Genomic DNA, 20,811 nt, shown 5'->3' on the forward strand with positions numbered 1-20,811 from the left:
GTCTGCCATCCATCAGGTGGAAGCAGACGCAGTGTGATGGGGGGGTGGAGCTATTCAGATTTGAGAGCAGAAAGGAAGACAGAGGCAGTGCTAGGCAATAGGAGATGCAGTGTGAAAGCACGTCCGGTCCGCCATCTGAGAGGGTGGAGCGCATAATAGGGTATGTATGTCTGGCTTCGCCTTAACAAGAAGGACGTGGTGTCCGAGAAGGGGAGTTTTCGGGAAACCGTTGTGGCCATCGCTTCTCGGCCTTTTGGCTAAGATCAAGTGTAGTATCTTGTCTTACTGAACTGCCTTGACTTGACGGCTCAGGTCCTGGGGTACCCCCTGCACTCGGCCTTTGGGCATCGGCGATTTAATTCGTCTTAAGCTCACTGCAGCTATTGGGTGTAGGGCTATTCCCCAGGAACGAGAGTGAACCTTCCTCTCGGCCTGCTGCTCGATTGTCCTGTGCCCGACGGTTTGACCGGAGAACCACTTCGATCCCGCCTACCGACGAACGATCGACGAAGACGCCCCGGAACCCCGAGAAGGACGACGCTGAACCCCGAAGAAGCCGGCGACGAGGATTTGCATCTCTCCGCCCCCTTCGACGAGGATCTGCATAGCTCCGCCCACCAGGAAAGAGCTCGACCGGGAGAAGCGATGGCCTCTTCAGCACCAGCACCGGAGATGAAGAAGACCCAGCAGAAGGAAGCGAGGAAGAGCCAGGAGGCCCGGGTCGTGGATGCCTCTTCCTCTGCCGCCCCAGCTCAGCCGACGACCAGCAAGGCTGCGGATCCAGGCGTCCCTACACTGCGGCCCTGGATGCGCACTACGGTGGCCATGCGACTGAAGAAGGTGGATGGTAGAGAGCCGGACATGTCTGAGGACGTGTTCGCTAAGAAGATGGTCCTGGACCAGGGTTTCTCCAAGGCTGAAACCCTCAGCATTTTCTTCTTCACGGGGATCTTCTATGTGACATTTGCCTCCTTCAACACCTGCAGGAGGTACTGGGAGGCGGTAAAGGCAGCGAGGCCCGAATCCCCTTTCTCTCGCTTTGTAAGCAACTGCTTAATCCAAAGGGAGGAGAGGCGGGTGACGGTTTCAATCCTTAACCCGTACATCCCAGGCAAGGACATCGCCACATTCCTTGCAAGGTACTGCACAGTGGTCAAGGAACCCTCCAAGATCCTGAGCAGCCTTGGATTCTGGACTGGCAAGTGGTCGGTGGTCGTGAGGCTCAACAGGGATGAGTCATCGGACGACGGTTTCCAGCACCTGCCTCAGGCTTTCTCTTTGGGTGACGCTCCAGGCTTCATCTATTACCCGGATATGCCGCAGATCTGCAGGAGATGCAGCAAGAAGGGTCATCAGGCGAAGGACTGCAGCGAAGATTCCTGTAGAGTCTGCCGAGTGCCGGGGCACGGGACCAAGGACTGTCCGAAGGCAAAAACCTGCAACCTCTGCGGCCATGCGGACCACAGCTACAGGGCCTGCCCCCAGAGGGAAAAGAGAACGTGGGCATCCGTGGTTGCCAAAGCTCCGACCGGCCAGCAGCCGGCCGTAGCCCAAGCAGCGCAGAAGCCCAAGGAGAAGGAGAAGAAGAAGAAGGAGGGTAAGAGGACGACGGCCCCTAACCCTCCCCCCACCCCCGCCCTCCCTACCCCTTCCCCCTCCCCTCCTTCCCCCCCTCCCCCCTCTCCCTCCCCGCCCACCCCCACTGAGGAATCCCTCCCCTATCCCATTGCCTCAGTGGGCCCCCTGTCCCCCGCCCCTACCCCCACCCTCCCACCCCACTCCCCCAACCCAGCAGCACTAACCTTTCCTCCCGCTGCTGTGGTTCTCTCCTTGGAGGATTTTCCCCCTCTTGTCCCCACAGTGGTTCCCGACAGGAAGAGGAAAGTGAGGGACAGCCCGTCGGCTGAGACCTCCAAGAAAAAGATCATCGAGGTCTGCGAAGATGACCTCCCGGAGGAAAGCGACATGGATCAGGTGGTGGAGAATCTGGTCGACGAACCGGAGGCTTTCGACTTCGAGGACGTCCCAGAGAATGCACACCTGAAAGAGGCGCTGGAGGAGTGCATACGGGAATGGGTCGGGCCGGCGGGCCCCGAAGAAGAGGATCCGCCCGACCGGAGTGGTATCGTATGAGTCTGTGACTAACCCTTTTCTTTTCTCCCCATGGCTAATCTTTCCATCTTTAGCTTAAATGTGCGGAGTATGAGAGATAGGTCTAGATTCCAGACAGTTCTTTCATTTTTAAATGCTCAGTTGTGCGATGTGTATATGTTGCAGGAATGTGCTCTGTCCTCTTCTAGGTCCTACAACCATCTGGCCAGGCAGTGGTCCCACGGTCCCTCCTACTGGTCCGGCGGGGGCGACTGTAAGTCCGCAGGGGTCGCCATCCTGATCAGGGGAGGCAACTTTACACTTGATTCTGTTCAGGAGCTTGTCTGTGGCAGATTGCTAATTGCAGACGGCTCTTGGGCGGGGGAGCCCGTAAGGCTCATCAATGTGTATGCCTCTCCTGAGAAGGGTGCGCGTCTGGAACTATTCCAGGCCCTGCGGGCCCAGCTCGCAACCTCCAGGGCTGTAGTGTTGGGTGGGGACTTCAACTGCCCCATTGAAGCGGACGGACGCAGTTCTGGGACATCTGTCAAGTTGGATGTCACATCCAAACTGCTCATCGAGATGGTGACTGAAGCATCCTTGCAGGACGTTGTTGGGTCCATCGGGAACGGCTCTGTTAATTATACATGGAGCCGCCCCGATGGCTCGCTCCGTTCTCGGATTGACTTTGTGTTTGCCTCTCGAGCAGTCAGGCAGACTAGGCACTCTATGGTTCCCTGCTTCTTCTCTGACCACAGGGCCATTCTGTTTCAAGGGGTTCTGGGCCATGGTTTCCCATCTGGCCCAGGCTCTTGGAAGCTGAATTGTGCTCTACTGGCTCAGGAGGAGGTTCTGGAGGAGCTTAGAGAGGCCTACATCGTATGGCGCAACGATAAATGTATGTTTGAGCGTGTTAGTGATTGGTGGGAATTTGTTAAGGCTCAATTTCGCAGTTTCTTTCAGGCCAAGAGTCGTCAACAGGCGTGCGGAAGAAAGAGGGACTTCAGGAGGCTGCAGCGCGAGCTGCGGTCACTGCAAGACCTTCTCCGGTGCGGCTGGGACGTGAAGGAGGAGCTGGAGGAGACCAAAAAGAGCTTGCAAAGGCACTTTGAGGAGGAATCCAAGCGAATCGTCTTCCGTTCCAAGGTGGAGAACCTGGAGAAGGGTGAGAAATGTAACTCGTTCTTTTTCAGGAAACTCCACGCCGGCCACACGCCCCTGACTGAGCTGCGGGATGAGACCGGAAGTTTGCGGAAGGGCAAAGAGGACGTGATGGGGGTTGTCACTAGCTTCTACCGCAGCCTCTACTCCCCGAAGACCACCGACTCCGAAGTGGCCGACGAGTTCCTGTCAGGTATCACTAACGTTGTTGATCCCGCAGGTGCGTCGGCCATGGACGCCCCCTTGACGGTGGGGGAGCTGCTCTCTGCCGCTAAATCCTTTAGGCCTGGCAGGACCCCGGGCAGTGATGGTCTCCCAGCGGAGCTCTATGTAGCGCTGGGGGATCTCATTTGCCCGGACCTGTTGGAGCTGTACGAGGAGATGGTGGTGGAGGGTAGAATGCCTCCGTCGTTGAGGGAGGGTACGATCACGATCCTGTATAAGCGGAAGGGGGAGAGATGTGACTTGAAAAATTGGCGTCCCATCTCTCTCTTGAACGTGGACTACAAGATCCTCGCCAAGGTGCTGGCCAACCGGCTGAAGAAGGTCATCGGTCAGGTCGTCCATCTGGACCAGACCTGTGGCATTCCCGGCCGCAGGATCGCAGACAGCCTCGCCCTAGTGAGGGACACGGTCCATTACATCCAAAGCCGCCGTGCACACGCGGCCCTGGTCAGCCTTGATCAGGAGAAGGCTTTCGACCGGGTCTCTCACGAGTTCATGGGCAGGGCACTGCGTAGGTTAGGACTTGGTGATATGTTTTGTCGTTTTGTTAACATTATGTATTTTGATATTTTCAGCAGGGTACTGGTGAACGGCTGGAAGACTGACCCCTTTCCGGTTCTTTCTGGGGTCAGACAAGGCTGCCCTCTCTCACCTCTCCTTTTTGTTTGTGTTATAGAATCCTTCGCGGAGGCTATACGGCAGAACGGAGAGATCAGAGGGATCACCGTACCCGGACCCGATCGACACGAGGTCAAGTGCTCGCTGTACATGGACGACGTGACCGTCTTCTGCGCTGACCAGCGTTCGGTGACCGCACTCGTCCAGACCTGCGAGAAGTTCGGAAAGGCTTCAGGGGCAAAGGTCAACTGCGGGAAGTCGGAGGCTATGCTCTTCGGGGAGTGGCACCTGGCTTCCTCCGCCCCCTTCCCGTTTACCATCAAACCGGACTTCATCAAGATCCTTGGAGTCTGGTTCGGAAAGGAAGGCGCGGCCCTCAAGTCCTGGGAAGAGCGATTGGCTAAGGTCAATACGAAGATCGGGCTGTGGAGCCTCAGACACCTCACCATTGAGGGCAAAGCATTGGTCCTGAGGAACGAAGTTCTGCCTGTGCTTCAGTACACCGCACAGGCCTGGCCCCCCCATGTCACCGTCTGCAGGGCCATCACCAGGACCGTGTTTTGTTTCATCTGGGGCTCCAAAATGGACAGAGTGAAGCGCTCCGTGATGTACAAGGAACCCCGCAAGGGCGGAAAAGGTGTTCCGGATATCCCTACCTTGCTGCGGGCAGCCTTCGTATGTGACTGTGTGCGGAGGACTCTGCAACAGAAAAATGGCTCTGCGGGCAGGTCCATGTCTCGCCTGTTCCTCCTCCCCCTCTGGAGGGGTCTGAGCTGGGACAAGTGGGACAGCTCCATCCCTTACAACTGGCACACTCCCTGGTTCTACGGGGGCGTCGTCAAGTTTGTGAGGGAACACCAACTGGAGGGACTCAAGCCCGACTTGTGGAAGCCAAAAACTGTCCACAAGCTCATCAGAGCACAGGACTCTATGGAGCTCGTTCCAGGGCTCACTGCGGCCACCGCAGAGACTGTATGGACAAATGTGGCTTCGGCGAAGCTGACCAACGGGCACAAGGACTTGTCTTGGATGGCCATTCAGGGGGGACTGCCCTTGAGGTCATTCATGCATGCCCGCAACCTGTGCAAAACGCGGTACTGCCCCCGGTGCCCCTTCGTGGAGGAAACATCTTTGCACCTCTTTTGGCAGTGTCCGTTTGCTCAGGGCCTGTTGGACGCCCTGGAACTTGAACTCAGTGACTGTGTGCCCAGGAACAGGCTAACGCACTGCGCGGTGCTGTACGGCCTGTTCCCTGGGAATTTCGGCGATGAGGCAACCCGGGAGGCCTGGCGCCTTATGAACTGTTTTAAGGACGCTATATGGCTTGCCAGGAACCGCCTCATTCTGAAGAAGGAGAGGATGTCCTTTCTGGACTGCCGCAGGCTGGTCCACAGCCTGCTCAGAGACTATTCCATCATGGACAGAACGGACCAGGAAGAAGAGGATTGATACCCCTCTCCTTCCCCCTCTCCCCGTGTGTTGTGTCGTCTTTCAATAAAGCTTCGGGCCTGTGATTTCCCCTCCCTACCCCCCTCTTTCCCACCCCCCCCTTACCCCATCACTTGTCTGTATTGCTTTATTGTTTGTTGTTTTAGGATTGTTAAGGTATGCGGGAATGCTAGTGTAGCGGGTGGTACGATGTATAGCGTAGGGAGCCTGTGCTGTATGTTGTACCATGGTGCTGAGTATGTAGTGTCTTATTTATTGAACTGTGCTGCGTCACAGTTTATGTATGCCTGACGACGACTGATTGTAATAAAGATATTTTCAATCAAAAAATCTGTTCTTAAGTGAGCAGAGAACCACACAGACGGCATGGGTAGAACGGTTGGCTGTGCGGCCTGAGCAGCCTTCCTAGTAGGTCATGCCCGTCTGGATCTGGCCATGAGGTATCGAGGGGGTTGAGAGTCGAGGTGCAGAAGTGCCCTGGGAGTGGTGACCCCAGGGTGCCTGAACTCACTGGGTGTAGGACCCCATTTGAGGAATGGCACTGAGCACGCACTTCACATTCACACCCCTTTGAGCACACACCTCTAGTTTTCCGGCCTCTGGCTCTGTGAAAATTACGAGGAATTTTTATAGATCCGGCCAGATGTCCGGGCTGTTTTGCACAGCGCACGTCTGATTTATTTATTCTTTTTGTCACTGTGTGTTCACTTTCCACGTTTGTTTTGTCACTAGGATCTCTCGGGTTGCGGTCGCCTTTTGGGGACCCCTCGGAGGTCTAGGGGAGGCATGTGTGGCCATCTGCGCTCCTTGCCTCCCTGCACCCCCGGTTCTCCTTCGGGAGTGACCACCTTTTGATTGAATGACGAACGGTGAGTGCCTGGGTTACGCTCAGGTACAAGCCGTAGTTGTTTACCGGTCTGCTCTTGGCCTCGTCTGAGAGCGGACATTTGTCCTGGACCTTTGCAGGTGCCTTTTGGCCCGGAAGGGAAGGGAATTAGGTGTGTTGGGGGCCCATCTCTTTTTAGAGTGGGCTTGCGATAGACCGCATCCTAGTGCACTTTTTTGTGTGGCACGCTACACTTTTTTAGTAGCACCTGGGTGATGAGAGCACGTTGCCTCGACTCTCAAAAAAATAAAATCTGTTCTTATCAGTTTAATATCTGATACGTCCCCTATCTGGGGACCATATATTAAATGGATTTTTAGAACAGGGAGATGGAAAAAGAGCTTGCTCTGTCCTCTCCAGGCATTGACCTGGTATTGCAGTGCCTCCAGGTTCAGTGCACCCCCTAATGAGTTTGCAAAAAACAGAGCAAAAGAATGAAGAAGGAAACAAGCCGGCTGCACCTGAAACTACTGTTTTGCAAGAAACATCCCTCGAGTGTGTTGTGCGCAGGTGGACCGACCCCGAAAAATTAGCCCGAGTGTGGCTACGAAAAGTTTGTTTGTCCAAGACTTGCTGGCCTCTGTTGCCATGGCAACCAACTGGCAGAGTTGTTTACAACTTGGCTGCCGGGCCAGTGCTGGTGATGTCATCGCGGGACGTGATGTCATCAAGGCTTTGCTGCTATACACAGCTGCCAGCACAACAAGCAGCTCAGTTGCAGCCGGTCAAGCGACCGAGCAGGTAGGTGGAAAGGTAGGTGCAGTTTATTAAACCGTTTCCTTTGGATTTGATTTCCTGGTGGCCGGCCGATGTATCCTGCTGATGCTGCCTGCCTACGGCTCCAGCTGGGAGAATTCACCCTCCATGTTCTTTGATAGATAGATTAGATACATTAGATAGAATAGATAGGATAGATAGGATAGATTAGATAGATAGATAGATAGATAGATAGATAGATAGATAGATAGATAGATAGGTAGGTAGGTAGGTACTAATAATAAGCTAGCCAGCTAGGCAGCCAGCCACAGAGACAGCCAGCCAGCTACAGAGACAGCCAGCCAAAGAGCTAGCTGCATGTCATGTATGCCAGACAGAGACGGAGACAGAGACAGAGACGTGTATGTCTGCCATCCATCAGGTGGAAGCAGACGCAGTGTGATTGGGGGGTGGAGCTATTCAGATTTGAGAGCAGAAAGGAAGACAGAGGCAGTGCTAGGCAATAGGAGATGCAGTGTGAAAGCACGTCCGGTCCGCCATCTGAGAGGGTGGAGCGCATAATAGGGTATGTATGTCTGGCTTCGCCTTAACAAGAAGGACGTGGTGTCCGAGAAGGGGAGTTTTCGGGAAACCGTTGTGGCCATCGCTTCTCGGCCTTTTGGCTAAGATCAAGTGTAGTATCTGTTCTTATCAGTTTAATATCTGATACGTCCCCTATCTGGGGACCATATATTAAATGGATTTTTAGAACAGGGAGATGGAAAAAGAGCTTGCTCTGTCCTCTCCAGGCATTGACCTGGTATTGCAGTGCCTCCAGGTTCAGTGCACCCCCTAATGAGTTTGCAAAAAACAGAGCAAAAGAATGAAGAAGGAAACAAGCCGGCTGCACCTGAAACTACTGTTTTGCAAGAAACATCCCTCGAGTGTGTTGTGCGCAGGTGGACCGACCCCGAAAAATTAGCCCGAGTGTGGCTACGAAAAGTTTGTTTGTCCAAGACTTGCTGGCCTCTGTTGCCATGGCAACCAACTGGCAGAGTTGTTTACAACTTGGCTGCCGGGCCAGTGCTGGTGATGTCATCGCGGGACGTGATGTCATCAAGGCTTTGCTGCTATACACAGCTGCCAGCACAACAAGCAGCTCAGTTGCAGCCGGTCAAGCGACCGAGCAGGTAGGTGGAAAGGTAGGTGCAGTTTATTAAACCGTTTCCTTTGGATTTGATTTCCTGGTGGCCGGCCGATGTATCCTGCTGATGCTGCCTGCCTACGGCTCCAGCTGGGAGAATTCACCCTCCATGTTCTTTGATAGATAGATTAGATACATTAGATAGAATAGATAGGATAGATAGGATAGATTAGATAGATAGATAGATAGATAGATAGATAGATAGATAGATAGATAGATAGGTAGGTAGGTAGGTACTAATAATAAGCTAGCCAGCTAGGCAGCCAGCCACAGAGACAGCCAGCCAGCTACAGAGACAGCCAGCCAAAGAGCTAGCTGCATGTCATGTATGCCAGACAGAGACGGAGACAGAGACAGAGACGTGTATGTCTGCCATCCATCAGGTGGAAGCAGACGCAGTGTGATTGGGGGGTGGAGCTATTCAGATTTGAGAGCAGAAAGGAAGACAGAGGCAGTGCTAGGCAATAGGAGATGCAGTGTGAAAGCACGTCCGGTCCGCCATCTGAGAGGGTGGAGCGCATAATAGGGTATGTATGTCTGGCTTCGCCTTAACAAGAAGGACGTGGTGTCCGAGAAGGGGAGTTTTCGGGAAACCGTTGTGGCCATCGCTTCTCGGCCTTTTGGCTAAGATCAAGTGTAGTATCTGTTCTTATCAGTTTAATATCTGATACGTCCCCTATCTGGGGACCATATATTAAATGGATTTTTAGAACAGGGAGATGGAAAAAGAGCTTGCTCTGTCCTCTCCAGGCATTGACCTGGTATTGCAGTGCCTCCAGGTTCAGTGCACCCCCTAATGAGTTTGCAAAAAACAGAGCAAAAGAATGAAGAAGGAAACAAGCCGGCTGCACCTGAAACTACTGTTTTGCAAGAAACATCCCTCGAGTGTGTTGTGCGCAGGTGGACCGACCCCGAAAAATTAGCCCGAGTGTGGCTACGAAAAGTTTGTTTGTCCAAGACTTGCTGGCCTCTGTTGCCATGGCAACCAACTGGCAGAGTTGTTTACAACTTGGCTGCCGGGCCAGTGCTGGTGATGTCATCGCGGGACGTGATGTCATCAAGGCTTTGCTGCTATACACAGCTGCCAGCACAACAAGCAGCTCAGTTGCAGCCGGTCAAGCGACCGAGCAGGTAGGTGGAAAGGTAGGTGCAGTTTATTAAACCGTTTCCTTTGGATTTGATTTCCTGGTGGCCGGCCGATGTATCCTGCTGATGCTGCCTGCCTACGGCTCCAGCTGGGAGAATTCACCCTCCATGTTCTTTGATAGATAGATTAGATACATTAGATAGAATAGATAGGATAGATAGGATAGATTAGATAGATAGATAGATAGATAGATAGATAGATAGATAGATAGATAGATAGATAGGTAGGTAGGTAGGTAGGTACTAATAATAAGCTAGCCAGCTAGGCAGCCAGCCACAGAGACAGCCAGCCAGCTACAGAGACAGCCAGCCAAAGAGCTAGCTGCATGTCATGTATGCCAGACAGAGACGGAGACAGAGACAGAGACGTGTATGTCTGCCATCCATCAGGTGGAAGCAGACGCAGTGTGATTGGGGGGTGGAGCTATTCAGATTTGAGAGCAGAAAGGAAGACAGAGGCAGTGCTAGGCAATAGGAGATGCAGTGTGAAAGCACGTCCGGTCCGCCATCTGAGAGGGTGGAGCGCATAATAGGGTATGTATGTCTGGCTTCGCCTTAACAAGAAGGACGTGGTGTCCGAGAAGGGGAGTTTTCGGGAAACCGTTGTGGCCATCGCTTCTCGGCCTTTTGGCTAAGATCAAGTGTAGTATCTGTTCTTATCAGTTTAATATCTGATACGTCCCCTATCTGGGGACCATATATTAAATGGATTTTTAGAACAGGGAGATGGAAAAAGAGCTTGCTCTGTCCTCTCCAGGCATTGACCTGGTATTGCAGTGCCTCCAGGTTCAGTGCACCCCCTAATGAGTTTGCAAAAAACAGAGCAAAAGAATGAAGAAGGAAACAAGCCGGCTGCACCTGAAACTACTGTTTTGCAAGAAACATCCCTCGAGTGTGTTGTGCGCAGGTGGACCGACCCCGAAAAATTAGCCCGAGTGTGGCTACGAAAAGTTTGTTTGTCCAAGACTTGCTGGCCTCTGTTGCCATGGCAACCAACTGGCAGAGTTGTTTACAACTTGGCTGCCGGGCCAGTGCTGGTGATGTCATCGCGGGACGTGATGTCATCAAGGCTTTGCTGCTATACACAGCTGCCAGCACAACAAGCAGCTCAGTTGCAGCCGGTCAAGCGACCGAGCAGGTAGGTGGAAAGGTAGGTGCAGTTTATTAAACCGTTTCCTTTGGATTTGATTTCCTGGTGGCCGGCCGATGTATCCTGCTGATGCTGCCTGCCTACGGCTCCAGCTGGGAGAATTCACCCTCCATGTTCTTTGATAGATAGATTAGATACATTAGATAGAATAGATAGGATAGATAGGATAGATTAGATAGATAGATAGATAGATAGATAGATAGATAGATAGATAGGTAGGTAGGTAGGTAGGTAGGTAGGTACTAATAATAAGCTAGCCAGCTAGGCAGCCAGCCACAGAGACAGCCAGCCAGCTACAGAGACAGCCAGCCAAAGAGCTAGCTGCATGTCATGTATGCCAGACAGAGACGGAGACAGAGACAGAGACGTGTATGTCTGCCATCCATCAGGTGGAAGCAGACGCAGTGTGATTGGGGGGTGGAGCTATTCAGATTTGAGAGCAGAAAGGAAGACAGAGGCAGTGCTAGGCAATAGGAGATGCAGTGTGAAAGCACGTCCGGTCCGCCATCTGAGAGGGTGGAGCGCATAATAGGGTATGTATGTCTGGCTTCGCCTTAACAAGAAGGACGTGGTGTCCGAGAAGGGGAGTTTTCGGGAAACCGTTGTGGCCATCGCTTCTCGGCCTTTTGGCTAAGATCAAGTGTAGTACCTTGTCTTACTGAACTGCCTTGACTTGACGGCTCAGGTCCTGGGGTACCCCCTGCACTCGGCCTTTGGGCATCGGCGATTTAATTCGTCTTAAGCTCACTGCAGCTATTGGGTGTAGGGCTATTCCCCAGGAACGAGAGTGAACCTTCCTCTCGGCCTGCTGCTCGATTGTCCTGTGCCCGACGGTTTGACCGGAGAACCACTTCGATCCCGCCTACCGACGAACGATCGACGAAGACGCCCCGGAACCCCGAGAAGGAAGACGCTGAACCCCGAAGAAGCCGGCGACGAGGATTTGCATCTCTCCGCCCCCTTCGACGAGGATCTGCATAGCTCCGCCCACCAGGAAGGAGCTCGACCAGGAGAAGCGATGGCCTCTTCAGCACCGGAGAAGACCCAGCAGAGGAAGGAAGCGAGGAAGAGCCAGGAGGCCCAGGTCGTGGATGCCTCTTCCTCTGCCGCCCCAGCTCAGCCGACGACCAGCAAGGCTGCGGATCCAGGCGTCCCTACACTGCGGCCCTGGATGCGCACTACGGTGGCCATGCGACTGAAGAAGGTGGATGGTAGAGAGCCGGACATGTCTGAGGATGTGTTCGCCAAGAAGATGGTCCTGGACCAGGGTTTCTCCAAGGCTGAAACCCTCAGCATCTTCTTCTTTACTGGGATCTTCTATGTGACATTTGCCTCCTTCAACACCTGCAGGAGGTACTGGGAGGCGGTAAAGGCAGCGAGGCCCGAATCCCCTTTCTCTCGCTTTGTAAGCAACTGCTTAATCCAAAGGGAGGAGAGGCGGGTGACGGTTTCAATCCTTAACCCGTACATCCCAGGCAAGGACATCGCCACATTCCTTGCAAGGTACTGCACAGTGGTCAAGGAACCCTCCAAGATCCTGAGCAGCCTTGGATTCTGGACTGGCAAGTGGTCGGTGGTCGTGAGGCTCAACAGGGATGAGTCATCGGACGACGGTTTCCAGCACCTGCCTCAGGCTTTCTCTTTGGGTGACGCTCCAGGCTTCATCTATTACCCGGATATGCCGCAGATCTGCAGGAGATGCAGCAAGAAGGGTCATCAGGCGAAGGACTGCAGCGAAGATTCCTGTAGAGTCTGCCGAGTGCCGGGGCATGGGACCAAGGACTGTCCGAAGGCAAAAACCTGCAACCTCTGCGGCCATGCGGACCACAGCTACAGGGCCTGCCCCCAGAGGGAAAAGAGAACGTGGGCATCCGTGGTTGCCAAAGCTCCGACCGGCCAGCAGCCGGCCGTAGCCCAAGCAGCGCAGAAGCCCAAGGAGAAGGAGACGAAGAAGAAGGAGGGTAAGAGGACGACGGCCCCTAACCCTCCCCCCACCCCCGCCCTCCCTACCCCTTCCCCCTCCCCTCCTTCCCCCCCTCCCCCCTCTCCCTCCCCGCCCACCCCCACTGAGGAATCCCTCCCCTATCCCATTGCCTCAGTGGGTCCCCTGTCCCCCGCCCCTACCCCCACCCTCCCACCCCACTCCCCCAACCCAGCAGCACTAACCTTTCCTCCCGCTGCTGTGGTTCTCTCCTTGGAGGATTTTCCCCCTCTTGTCCCCACAGTGGTTCCCGACAGGAAGAGGAAAGTGAGGGACAGCCCATCGGCTGAGACCTCCAAGAAAAAGATCATCGAGGTCTGCGAAGATGACCTCCCGGAGGAAAGCGACATGGATCAGGTGGTGGAGAATCTGGTCGACGAACCGGAGGCTTTCGACTTCGAGGACGTCCCAGAGAATGCACACCTGAAAGAGGCGCTGGAGGAGTGCATACGGGAATGGGTCGGGCCGGCGGGCCCCGAAGAAGAGGATCCGCCCGACCGGAGTGGTATCGTATGAGTCTGTGACTAACCCTTTTCTTTTCTCCCCATGGCTAATCTTTCCATCTTTAGCTTAAATGTGCGGAGTATGAGAGATAGGTCTAGATTCCAGACAGTTCTTTCGTTTTTAAATGCTCAGTTGTGCGATGTGTATATGTTGCAGGAATGTGCTCTGTCCTCTTCTAGGTCCTACAACCATCTGGCCAGGCAGTGGTCCCACGGTCCCTCCTACTGGTCCGGCGGGGGCGACTGTAAGTCCGCAGGGGTCGCCATCCTGATCAGGGGAGGCAACTTTACACTTGATTCTGTTCAGGAGCTTGTCTGTGGCAGATTGCTAATTGCAGACGGCTCTTGGGCGGGGGAGCCCGTAAGGCTCATCAATGTGTATGCCTCTCCTGAGAAGGGTGCGCGTCTGGAACTATTCCAGGCCCTGCGGGCCCAGCTCGCAACCTCCAGGGCTGTAGTGTTGGGTGGGGACTTCAACTGCCCCATTGAAGCGGACGGACGCAGTTCTGGGACATCTGTCAAGTTGGATGTCACATCCAAACTGCTCATCGAGATGGTGACTGAAGCATCCTTGCAGGACGTTGTTGGGTCCATCGGGAACGGCTCTGTTAATTATACATGGAGCCGCCCCGATGGCTCGCTCCGTTCTCGGATTGACTTTGTGTTTGCCTCTCGAGCAGTCAGGCAGACTAGGCACTCTATGGTTCCCTGCTTCTTCTCTGACCACAGGGCCATTCTGTTTCAAGGGGTTCTGGGCCATGGTTTCCCATCTGGCCCAGGCTCTTGGAAGCTGAATTGTGCTCTACTGGCTCAGGAGGAGGTTCTGGAGGAGCTTAGAGAGGCCTACATCGTATGGCGCAACGATAAATGTATGTTTGAGCGTGTCAGTGATTGGTGGGAATTTGTTAAGGTTCAATTTCGCAGTTTCTTTCAGGCCAAGAGTCGTCAACAGGCGTGCGGAAGAAAGAGGGACTTCAGGAGGCTGCAGCGCGAGCTGCGGTCACTGCAAGACCTTCTCCGGTGCGGCTGGGACGTGAAGGAGGAGCTGGAGGAGACCAAAAAGAGCTTGCAAAGGCACTTTGAGGAGGAATCCAAGCGAATCGTCTTCCGTTCCAAGGTGGAGAACCTGGAGAAGGGTGAGAAATGTAACTCGTTCTTTTTCAGGAAACTCCACGCCGGCCACACGCCCCTGACTGAGCTGCGGGATGAGACCGGAAGTTTGCGGAAGGGCAAAGAGGACGTGATGGGGGTTGTCACTAGCTTCTACCGCAGCCTCTACGCCCCGAAGACCACCGACTCCGAAGTGGCCGACGAGTTCCTGTCAGGTATCACTAACGTTGTTGATCCCGCAGGTGCGTCGGCCACGGACGCCCCCTTGACGGTGGGGGAGCTGCTCTCTGCCGCTAAATCCTTTAGGCCTGGCAGGACCCCGGGCAGTGATGGTCTCCCAGCGGAGCTCTATGTAGCGCTGGGGGATCTCATTTGCCCGGACCTGTTGGAGCTGTACGAGGAGATGGTGGTGGAGGGCAGAATGCCTCCGTCGTTGAGGGAGGGTATGATCACGATCCTGTATAAGCGGAAGGGGGAGAGATGTGACTTGAAAAATTGGCGTCCCATCTCTCTCTTGAACGTGGACTACAAAATCCTCGCCAAGGTGCTGGCCAACCGGCTGAAGAAGGTCATCGGTCGGGTCGTCCATCTGGACCAGACCTGTGGCATTCCCGGCCGCAGGATCGCAGACAGCCTCGCCCTAGTGAGGGACACGGTCCATTACATCCAAAGCCGCCGTGCACACGCGGCCCTGGTCAGCCTTGATCAGGAGAAGGCTTTCGACCGGGTCTCTCACGAGTTCATGGGCAGGGCACTGCGTAGGTTAGGACTTGGTGATATGTTTTGTCGTTTTGTTAACGTGATGTATTTTGATATTTTCAGCAGGGTACTGGTGAACGGCTGGAAGACTGACCCCTTTCCGGTTCTTTCTGGGGTCAGACAAGGCTGCCCTCTCTCACCTCTCCTTTTTGTTTGTGTTATAGAATCCTTCGCGGAGGCTATACGGCAGAACGGAGAGATCAGAGGGATCACCGTACCCGGACCCGATCGACACGAGGTCAAGTGCTCGCTGTACATGGACGACGTGACCGTCTTCTGCGCTGACCAGCGTTCGGTGACCGCACTCGTCCAGACCTGCGAGAAGTTCGGAAAGGCTTCAGGGGCAAAGGTCAACTGCGGGAAGTCGGAGGCTATGCTCTTCGGGGAGTGGCACCTGGCTTCCTCCGCCCCCTTCCCGTTTACCATCAAACCGGACTTCATCAAGATCCTTGGAGTCTGGTTCGGAAAGGAAGGCGCGGCCCTCAAGTCCTGGGAAGAGCGATTGGCTAAGGTCAATACGAAGATCGGGCTGTGGAGCCTCAGACACCTCACCATTGAGGGCAAAGCATTGGTCCTGAGGAACGAAGTTCTGCCTGTGCTCCAGTACACCGCACAGGCCTGGCCCCCCCATGTCACCGTCTGCAGGGCCATCACCAGGACCGTGTTTTGTTTCATCTGGGGCTCCAAAATGGACAGAGTGAAGCGCTCCGTGATGTACAAGGAACCCCGCAAGGGCGGAAAAGGTGTTCCGGATATCCCTACCTTGCTGCGGGCAGCCTTTGTATGTGACTGTGTGCGGAGGACTCTGCAACAGAAGAATGGCTCTGCGGGCAGGTCCATGTCTCGCCTGTTCCTCCTCCCCCTCTGGAGGGGTCTGAGCTGGGACAAGTGGGACAGCTCCATCCCTTACAACTGGCACACTCCCTGGTTCTACGGGGGCGTCGTCAAGTTTGTGAGGGAACACCAACTGGAGGGACTCAAGCCCGACTTGTGGAAGCCAAAAACTGTCCACAAGCTCATCAGAGCACAGGACTCTATGGAGCTCGTTCCAGGGCTCGCTGCGGCCACCGCAGAGACTGTATGGACAAATGTGGCTTCGGCAAAGCTGACCAACGGGCACAAGGACTTGTCTTGGATGGCCATTCAGGGGGGACTGCCTTTGAGGTCATTCATGCATGCCCGCAACCTGTGCAAAACGCGGTACTGCCCCCGGTGCCCCTTCGTGGAGGAAACATCTTCGCACCTCTTTTGGCAGTGTCCGTTTGCTCAGGGCCTGTTGGACGCCCTGGAACTTGAACTCAGTGACTGTGTGCCCAGGAACAGGCTAACGCACTGCGCGGTGCTGTACGGCCTGTTCCCTGGGAATTTCGGCGATGAGGCAACCCGGGAGGCCTGGCGCCTTATGAACTGTTTTAAGGACGCTATATGGCTTGCCAGGAACCGCCTCATTCTGAAGAAGGAGAGGATGTCCTTTCTGGACTGCCGCAGGCTGGTCCACAGCCTGCTCAGAGACTATTCCATCATGGACAGATCGGACCAGGAAGAAGAGGATTGATACCCCTCTCCTTCCCCCTCTCCCCTTGTGTTGTGTTGTCTTTCAATAAAGCTTCGGGCCTGTGATTTCCCCTCCCTACCCCCCTCTCTCCCACCCCCCTTACCCCATCACTTGTCTGTATTGCTTTATTGTTTGTTGTTTTAGGATTGTTAAGGTATGCAGGAATGTTAGTGTAGCGGGTGGTATGATGTATAGCGTAGGGAGCCTGTGCTGTATGTTGTACCATGGTGCTGAGTATGTAGTGTCTTATTTATTGAACTGTGCTGCGTCACAGTTTATGTATGCCTGACGACGACTGATTGTAATAAAGATATTTTCAATCAAAAAAATCTGTTCTTATCAGTTTAATATCTGATACGTCCCCTATCTGGGGACCATATATTAAATGGATTTTTAGAACAGGGAGATGGAAAAAGAGCTTGCTCTGTCCTCTCCAGGCATTGACCTGGTATTGCAGTGCCTCCAGGTTCAGTGCACCCCCTAATGAGTTTGCAAAAAACAGAGCAAAAGAATGAAGAAGGAAACAAGCCGGCTGCACCTGAAACTACTGTTTTGCAAGAAACATCCCTCGAGTGTGTTGTGCGCAGGTGGACCGACCCCGAAAAATTAGCCCGAGTGTGGCTACGAAAAGTTTGTTTGTCCAAGACTTGCTGGCCTCTGTTGCCATGGCAACCAACTGGCAGAGTTGTTTACAACTTGGCTGCCGGGCCAGTGCTGGTGATGTCATCGCGGGACGTGATGTCATCAAGGCTTTGCTGCTATACACAGCTGCCAGCACAACAAGCAGCTCAGTTGCAGCCGGTCAAGCGACCGAGCAGGTAGGTGGAAAGGTAGGTGCAGTTTATTAAACCGTTTCCTTTGGATTTGATTTCCTGGTGGCCGGCCGATGTATCCTGCTGATGCTGCCTGCCTACGGCTCCAGCTGGGAGAATTCACCCTCCATGTTCTTTGATAGATAGATTAGATACATTAGATAGAATAGATAGGATAGATAGGATAGATTAGATAGATAGATAGATAGATAGATAGATAGGTAGGTAGGTAGGTAGGTAGGTAGGTACTAATAATAAGCTAGCCAGCTAGGCAGCCAGCCACAGAGACAGCCAGCCAGCTACAGAGACAGCCAGCCAAAGAGCTAGCTGCATGTCATGTATGCCAGACAGAGACGGAGACAGAGACAGAGACGTGTATGTCTGCCATCCATCAGGTGGAAGCAGACGCAGTGTGATTGGGGGGTGGAGCTATTCAGATTTGAGAGCAGAAAGGAAGACAGAGGCAGTGCTAGGCAATAGGAGATGCAGTGTGAAAGCACGTCCGGTCCGCCATCTGAGAGGGTGGAGCGCATAATAGGGTATGTATGTCTGGCTTCGCCTTAACAAGAAGGACGTGGTGTCCGAGAAGGGGAGTTTTCGGGAAACCGTTGTGGCCATCGCTTCTCGGCCTTTTGGCTAAGATCAAGTGTAGTATCTGTTCTTATCAGTTTAATATCTGATACGTCCCCTATCTGGGGACCATATATTAAATGGATTTTTAGAACAGGGAGATGGAAAAAGAGCTTGCTCTGTCCTCTCCAGGCATTGACCTGGTATTGCAGTGCCTCCAGGTTCAGTGCACCCCCTAATGAGTTTGCAAAAAACAGAGCAAAAGAATGAAGAAGGAAACAAGCCGGCTGCACCTGAAACTACTGTTTTGCAAGAAACATCCCTCGAGTGTGTTGTGCGCAGGTGGACCGACCCCGAAAAATTAGCCCGAGTGTGGCTACGAAAAGTTTGTTTGTCCAAGACTTGCTGGCCTCTGTTGCCATGGCAACCAACTGGCAGAGTTGTTTACAACTTGGCTGCCGGGCCAGTGCTGGTGATGTCATCGCGGGACGTGATGTCATCAAGGCTTTGCTGCTATACACAGCTGCCAGCACAACAAGCAGCTCAGTTGCAGCCGGTCAAGCGACCGAGCAGGTAGGTGGAAAGGTAGGTGCAGTTTATTAAACCGTTTCCTTTGGATTTGATTTCCTGGTGGCCGGCCGATGTATCCTGCTGATGCTGCCTGCCTACGGCTCCAGCTGGGAGAATTCACCCTCCATGTTCTTTGATAGATAGATTAGATACATTAGATAGAATAGATAGGATAGATAGGATAGATTAGATAGATAGATAGATAGATAGATAGATAGATAGATAGATAGATAGATAGGTAGGTAGGTAGGTAGGTACTAATAATAAGCTAGCCAGCTAGGCAGCCAGCCACAGAGACAGCCAGCCAGCTACAGAGACAGCCAGCCAAAGAGCTAGCTGCATGTCATGTATGCCAGACAGAGACGGAGACAGAGACAGAGACGTGTATGTCTGCCATCCATCAGGTGGAAGCAGACGCAGTGTGATTGGGGGGTGGAGCTATTCAGATTTGAGAGCAGAAAGGAAGACAGAGGCAGTGCTAGGCAATAGGAGATGCAGTGTGAAAGCACGTCCGGTCCGCCATCTGAGAGGGTGGAGCGCATAATAGGGTATGTATGTCTGGCTTCGCCTTAACAAGAAGGACGTGGTGTCCGAGAAGGGGAGTTTTCGGGAAACCGTTGTGGCCATCGCTTCTCGGCCTTTTGGCTAAGATCAAGTGTAGTATCTTTGCTGCGTTTGGTCTGGTCAGAGGGGGTGGTGATCGGGGTCCTCCTTGTGGGGGCCCTGGATTATTACGGGGTTGCGATCGTAGGTATTTAAGCCTGCAAAAATGGATGGAGACCGGTCTCGAGGAGTCGAGGACACAGTGAGGATTTTTGTCCCCATACAATATCGGGAGAAAATTGGATTGGACCAAGTGGTGCTGGAGATCATCCGGAAGCTTCAGTACCTACAGGTAACGGATGTGTTGGGATTACAAGATTTTGCAAGACAAGGTATTTACGATATCACTTTCTTTAATTCCGAGTTGTGCCAGCGTGTCTATAAGGATTTGGAAGAGATGAAGAGGAAAGAGGAGCCAGAAGTAATGAAAATGGTGAAAATTGTGCCTTTGTTTATGCGAATGTCCAAAATGGTGGTAATCCATATGTATAACCCTAAGGTAACCGATGAAATGGTGTCTGGTTTTTTGCTTCGCTACTGTGAGGAAGTAAAGTTTTTGGGAAGACTGAGAAATAAGTACGGTTACCTAAATGGAAAAAGGAAGTTTTTGGTAAAGTTTAAACAAGATGAAAATGTGATAAGTGGATTTAAAAGTATACCGCAAGTTTTTTCTATTGGAGGAGAAAGAGGATTTTGTTTCTATGACGGGCAGTTGGAATATTGTAGACGGTGTCATGCATATGGTCATGTCCAGGACAGGTGTCCAGAAAGAGGAGAATGTTGCAGAAATTGCGGGAAAACTGGGCATAATGCTGGGTCATGCACAGAGAGGAAAACTTGTGATATATGCGGTAGTGATGAGCATTTGGCTAAAAATTGTAATTTATGGTATAAAAAGAGGAGTTATGCTGAGGCGGCTGGAGGGAAGAAGGAGCATATGAGCAAAAATACAGGAGGTGAGAAAGAGATGGATATGCCTAAAGAAAGAGAGTCTGGTGTGTCTGGAAAAAATGTGAGAGGTGCTGGTACTGGTGTGATTGTGGAAAATGTACAACAGAGTGCTACAACCAGTACAGAGAGAAAAGGTGGGAAAGGGAGGAAAAGTGAACTGAAAAATGACTCACAAAGTGGCTCTGAGGAAGTAAGGAGTGGTGAGTCACTGGTGAATGAGGGGTTAAGTGTGGATATGGAAGTGAAGTGCACTGACCCTGTGGTGGAGGAGGGAGAGCAAATGGAAGAAGGTGGAGAGGAATCTGATGCATCATTAACACCTGGTCAACGTGCTAACGAGGGGAGTGGTGAGTCACACCCTGGTGGTGAGGAGGAGGAGGTGGATGAATTGCAAAGTGAGAGGAGGAAATCCAAAAAAGGAAGATGGTCTGGTGAACAGGAGGATCCTGTTCAGGAGTGGAATGAAGAGATGGACAGGGACTCTGATCCAGGGTCGCCTGATTGTAATGTGAGTGTTATGAGGAGAGTGGAAAGTCAGAGTTTTAAAAAGTAGCTGCCATGGCTGTGAACATGTTTTTTTCTCATTAATTTTTTAATGAGTTTATGTGTGGCTACAATTAATGTGCGAGGTATTGGGTCTGCAAGTAGGAGAGCAGCAATATTAGAGCGCCTCGAGAATGTTAATGCGGATATCCTCTGTTTACAAGAATGTGCAATAAAATCTGCCCCACATGGAGATGAGTGGAGGAAGGGGCAGTCTTTTTGGTCTCC

General features: G+C 52.9%; 1 protein-coding gene, 4 non-coding genes and 5 pseudogenes across 5 annotated transcripts; all 10 read left to right on the forward strand.

The window, feature by feature from the left end:
- Positions 1-237: 237 nt before the first annotated feature.
- LOC138773675 (U2 spliceosomal RNA) lies at positions 238-380 on the forward strand (annotated as a pseudogene).
- LOC138772652 (uncharacterized) lies at positions 251-12,949 on the forward strand (the record flags this gene model as incomplete). The annotated part of the gene is made up of 2 exons (XM_069953189.1): positions 251-1,415; positions 11,992-12,949. Coding segments are annotated over exons 1-2 (1,728 nt in total), but the record flags the coding sequence as incomplete, so codon positions are not given.
- On the forward strand, positions 6,657-6,835 carry LOC138773558 (U2 spliceosomal RNA; annotated as a pseudogene).
- Positions 7,790-7,980, forward strand: LOC138773312 (U2 spliceosomal RNA). The gene has a single exon (XR_011360019.1). It is a non-coding gene; the product is annotated as a U2 spliceosomal RNA (small nuclear RNA).
- On the forward strand, positions 8,935-9,125 carry LOC138773314 (U2 spliceosomal RNA). The gene has a single exon (XR_011360021.1). It is a non-coding gene; the product is annotated as a U2 spliceosomal RNA (small nuclear RNA).
- Positions 10,088-10,278, forward strand: LOC138773315 (U2 spliceosomal RNA). The gene has a single exon (XR_011360022.1). It is a non-coding gene; the product is annotated as a U2 spliceosomal RNA (small nuclear RNA).
- On the forward strand, positions 11,237-11,379 carry LOC138773121 (U2 spliceosomal RNA; annotated as a pseudogene).
- A 3,895-nt stretch (positions 12,950-16,844) lies between the features above and the next one.
- LOC138773466 (U2 spliceosomal RNA) lies at positions 16,845-17,016 on the forward strand (annotated as a pseudogene).
- Positions 17,017-17,962: 946 nt separating this feature from the next.
- On the forward strand, positions 17,963-18,153 carry LOC138773316 (U2 spliceosomal RNA). The gene has a single exon (XR_011360023.1). It is a non-coding gene; the product is annotated as a U2 spliceosomal RNA (small nuclear RNA).
- Positions 18,154-19,111: 958 nt separating this feature from the next.
- Positions 19,112-19,199, forward strand: LOC138773176 (U2 spliceosomal RNA; annotated as a pseudogene).
- Positions 19,200-20,811: the final 1,612 nt, after the last annotated feature.

The sequence above is a fragment of the Dendropsophus ebraccatus genome, chromosome 14, assembly GCF_027789765.1.
Source record: "Dendropsophus ebraccatus isolate aDenEbr1 chromosome 14, aDenEbr1.pat, whole genome shotgun sequence".
Classification (NCBI taxonomy): Eukaryota; Metazoa; Chordata; class Amphibia; order Anura; family Hylidae; genus Dendropsophus; species Dendropsophus ebraccatus.